At 37.7% G+C, this 2,722-nt stretch overlaps 1 protein-coding gene across 1 annotated transcript; it reads left to right on the top strand.

Annotated features, from left to right (window-relative positions):
• Nucleotides 1–1,344: 1,344 nt before the first annotated feature.
• On the top strand, nucleotides 1,345–2,499 carry LOC133322544 (lysosomal aspartic protease-like). Its single transcript, XM_061531529.1, has one exon. It carries the CDS (start codon nucleotides 1,345–1,347, stop codon nucleotides 2,497–2,499), a length of 1,155 nt encoding a protein of 384 aa, XP_061387513.1.
• Nucleotides 2,500–2,722: the final 223 nt, after the last annotated feature.

The raw sequence follows: 2,722 nt of genomic DNA, 5'->3' as shown, positions 1-2,722 counted from the left end.
AGGGAACTAATCATGTTGGTCTTATATGTATACTGTCTTAAATTTATCAAAATTAAAGATGTGTTCCATAAAGGTATATGCAACTATTTTAATCAATCCATACACATGTCATTCAAGGCGGACTTGTATTTGATGTGTCATTTCTATGAAATCGAACAAAACCATGTAAAAGAGCTGTAAATAAATCTAGTTTTAGAGGAAAATTCGCAAGTGCCAATCGGTATGATACAGTCTTGTCCAATAACAATTAAATCGGAAGAAAATATATATGAGATGTAAACTTACATAATTTCAGTCTCAATTTAGTACGCTAGCGGTTTAGGTGCACCACTTACATAAAATCGGACGAAGCTATATATGGGAGCTATATCCAAATCAGAACCGATTTTACCAAAACGTACCACATATCATTCAAATTAAATGTGCTTTGCAAAATTTTGTGTAAATGAAAGAAATATGGCGATTTTTGTGCACCATTTCCATAAAATTCGGTGAAAAATATATAAGACCTATATCTAACTCTGAACCGATGTCAACGATACTAAACACATGTCATCCTAGACTTAATTCAGTACGCTGTGCAAAATTTAGTCTCAATCGAACATATATTCAGAGTTTGGTGAGCCATTTACATAAAATCGCACGATAATATATATTGGAGCTATATCTAAATCTGAACAAATTTCCAGTACTCCATGCTACGCCAGCTATCCGTCCAAAGTATATGTAATTTGGAACATTATTTTTCCAAAGGATGAACTCACACATAGACCCCATACAAGGAACTCGCCTGATTTAAGGAATTTTGAATGTACACCACGTGGTGGCCAGACATAAAGTCGCAAAAGTAATTTTCCACTCCACAAGAATTTTGTTGTAAAGTGTACTTGATATATTTAAAAAATAGTTATTATAATTTGTTTGCAATGAGTGTGTGCGATTCAATTTTTTTTTATCGGAAACATTGGAATTGATTGATATTTCCTTGTTTGTGCCATGTATCTAGATATAAATGTGAGGGTCAAATTAAAAAAAAAAAACACACCAACAAAAATAACAAAACTTATTACTAATTAAAAGTTGTGTTTATAAATTTTTCAATTACTTATCAGTGTCATCGATCAAAGCGTGGGGTGGAAATCCTCTGGTATTTAGATTTCCAGGGAATACTATTGCATTATGTTTACTTTAATAGATCATCGATTATTTGGAAATGGAATATTTTTTTTTATTTGGTGAATAATAAATACCTTCAAAAAATATTTTGGTATAAAATTCGCCATTTTCGAAACTCAACACCGCAGTTCGACATTCGATTTGCATCGGGAAACACGGTTGAGGAGAATGTCCATTAAAGCAGTTATTGTTCTTTTGGCTTTAGCCCTTGTGGCCGAGGCCAGCATATACCGCATACCCATTGAACGGGTTAAGGTCACCAAAAACAAGGCCAACGAATTGATGAAACTCCGGGCCAAATACAACTTATTGGACACACCCGTCAAGGAGAGTTTGCTGAACTATGCCGATGATTCATACTATGGTCGCATCACAATCGGTACACCTCCTCAGGAATTTTTGATTCTCTTCGATACTGGATCGTCGAACTTGTGGGTTCCTGTCGCTCCCTGTGCCGCAAATAATACTGCCTGCCAAAATCACAATACCTATGATCCCAATGCCTCATCTACCTATGTGCCAAACGGTGAAGCCTTCTCCATTCAATATGGCACTGGCAGTTTGACTGGTTATTTGTTGCAAGACACTGTCACCGTTGAAGGTTTGGTAATTCAAGATCAAGTTTTCGCCGGCGCCACCAATGAACCTGGCAACACCTTTGTCGATGCCCCATTCGATGGTATTCTGGGTATGGGCTTCGTCACCATTGCCGTAGATAGTGTTACCCCACCCTTCTACAACATGTACTCGCAAGGTTTGTTGGGCGCCAATTTGTTCTCCTTCTATTTGACCCGTAATGGTACCTCCACCGATGGTGGTGCTTTGATTTTGGGTGGTGTTGATCCCAACCATTATACCGGCGAGTTTACCTTTGTTCCCGTCTCCCAAGAAGGCTATTGGCAATTCGAAATCACCTCCGGTGTTGTGGCTGGCGTAAACATTTGCGACCAGTGCCAAGGTATTGCCGATACTGGCACCTCCCTCATTGCTGTTCCCGATGATCAATACTTAAATGTACAATCGGCCATTGGTGCTTACTACAGCGATGAATTCAGTTCCTTCATGTTGGATTGCTCGACCATTGATAGCTTGCCCGTTGTCACCTTCAACATTGGTGGTACCAATTTCACTTTGACCGGTGAGGACTACGTCATTGAAATGGAAGGCCTCTGCATGTCAGCTTTCGAAGATTCCGGTGCTAATTTCTACATTTTGGGTGATATCTTCATTGGCAAGTACTACACCGTTTTCGATATGGATAATTTGCGTGTTGGTTTTGCCACAGCTACAAACGAAGAAAACAGTGTTTGTATGACTCAATAATTCATTAGTTCTTAAAATGTGAAAAAAATTTATAATTCGAAAATTATTTTGTCATTAAACAAGGTATAAACGAATTTTTGTTCTGTTTTATTTGTTAGAGATAGTGCCGAACCCACGAGGAACTATTTTATTTTGTCGCGACTAGTAAATAATGGGCGGAATCATATTATAGGGGATATAAAAAAAACCTAGATATATAAAGAAGATTTTTCAAAACGGACGA

The sequence above is a fragment of the Musca vetustissima genome, unplaced genomic scaffold (genome assembly GCF_032173495.1).
Source record: "Musca vetustissima isolate MV318-11 ecotype Yass unplaced genomic scaffold, APGP_CSIRO_Mvet_v1 utg15419, whole genome shotgun sequence".
Taxonomy (NCBI): Eukaryota; Metazoa; Arthropoda; class Insecta; order Diptera; family Muscidae; genus Musca; species Musca vetustissima.
Note: the sequence above shows the minus strand (reverse complement) of the source record. Positions and strands in the feature narration are given on the sequence as shown.

Excerpts from the sequence above, each read along its gene's own strand:
- LOC133322544 (XM_061531529.1), top strand. The coding sequence starts at position 1,345 with ATGTCCATTAAAGCAGTTATTGTTCTTTTGGCTTTAGCCCTTGTGGCC.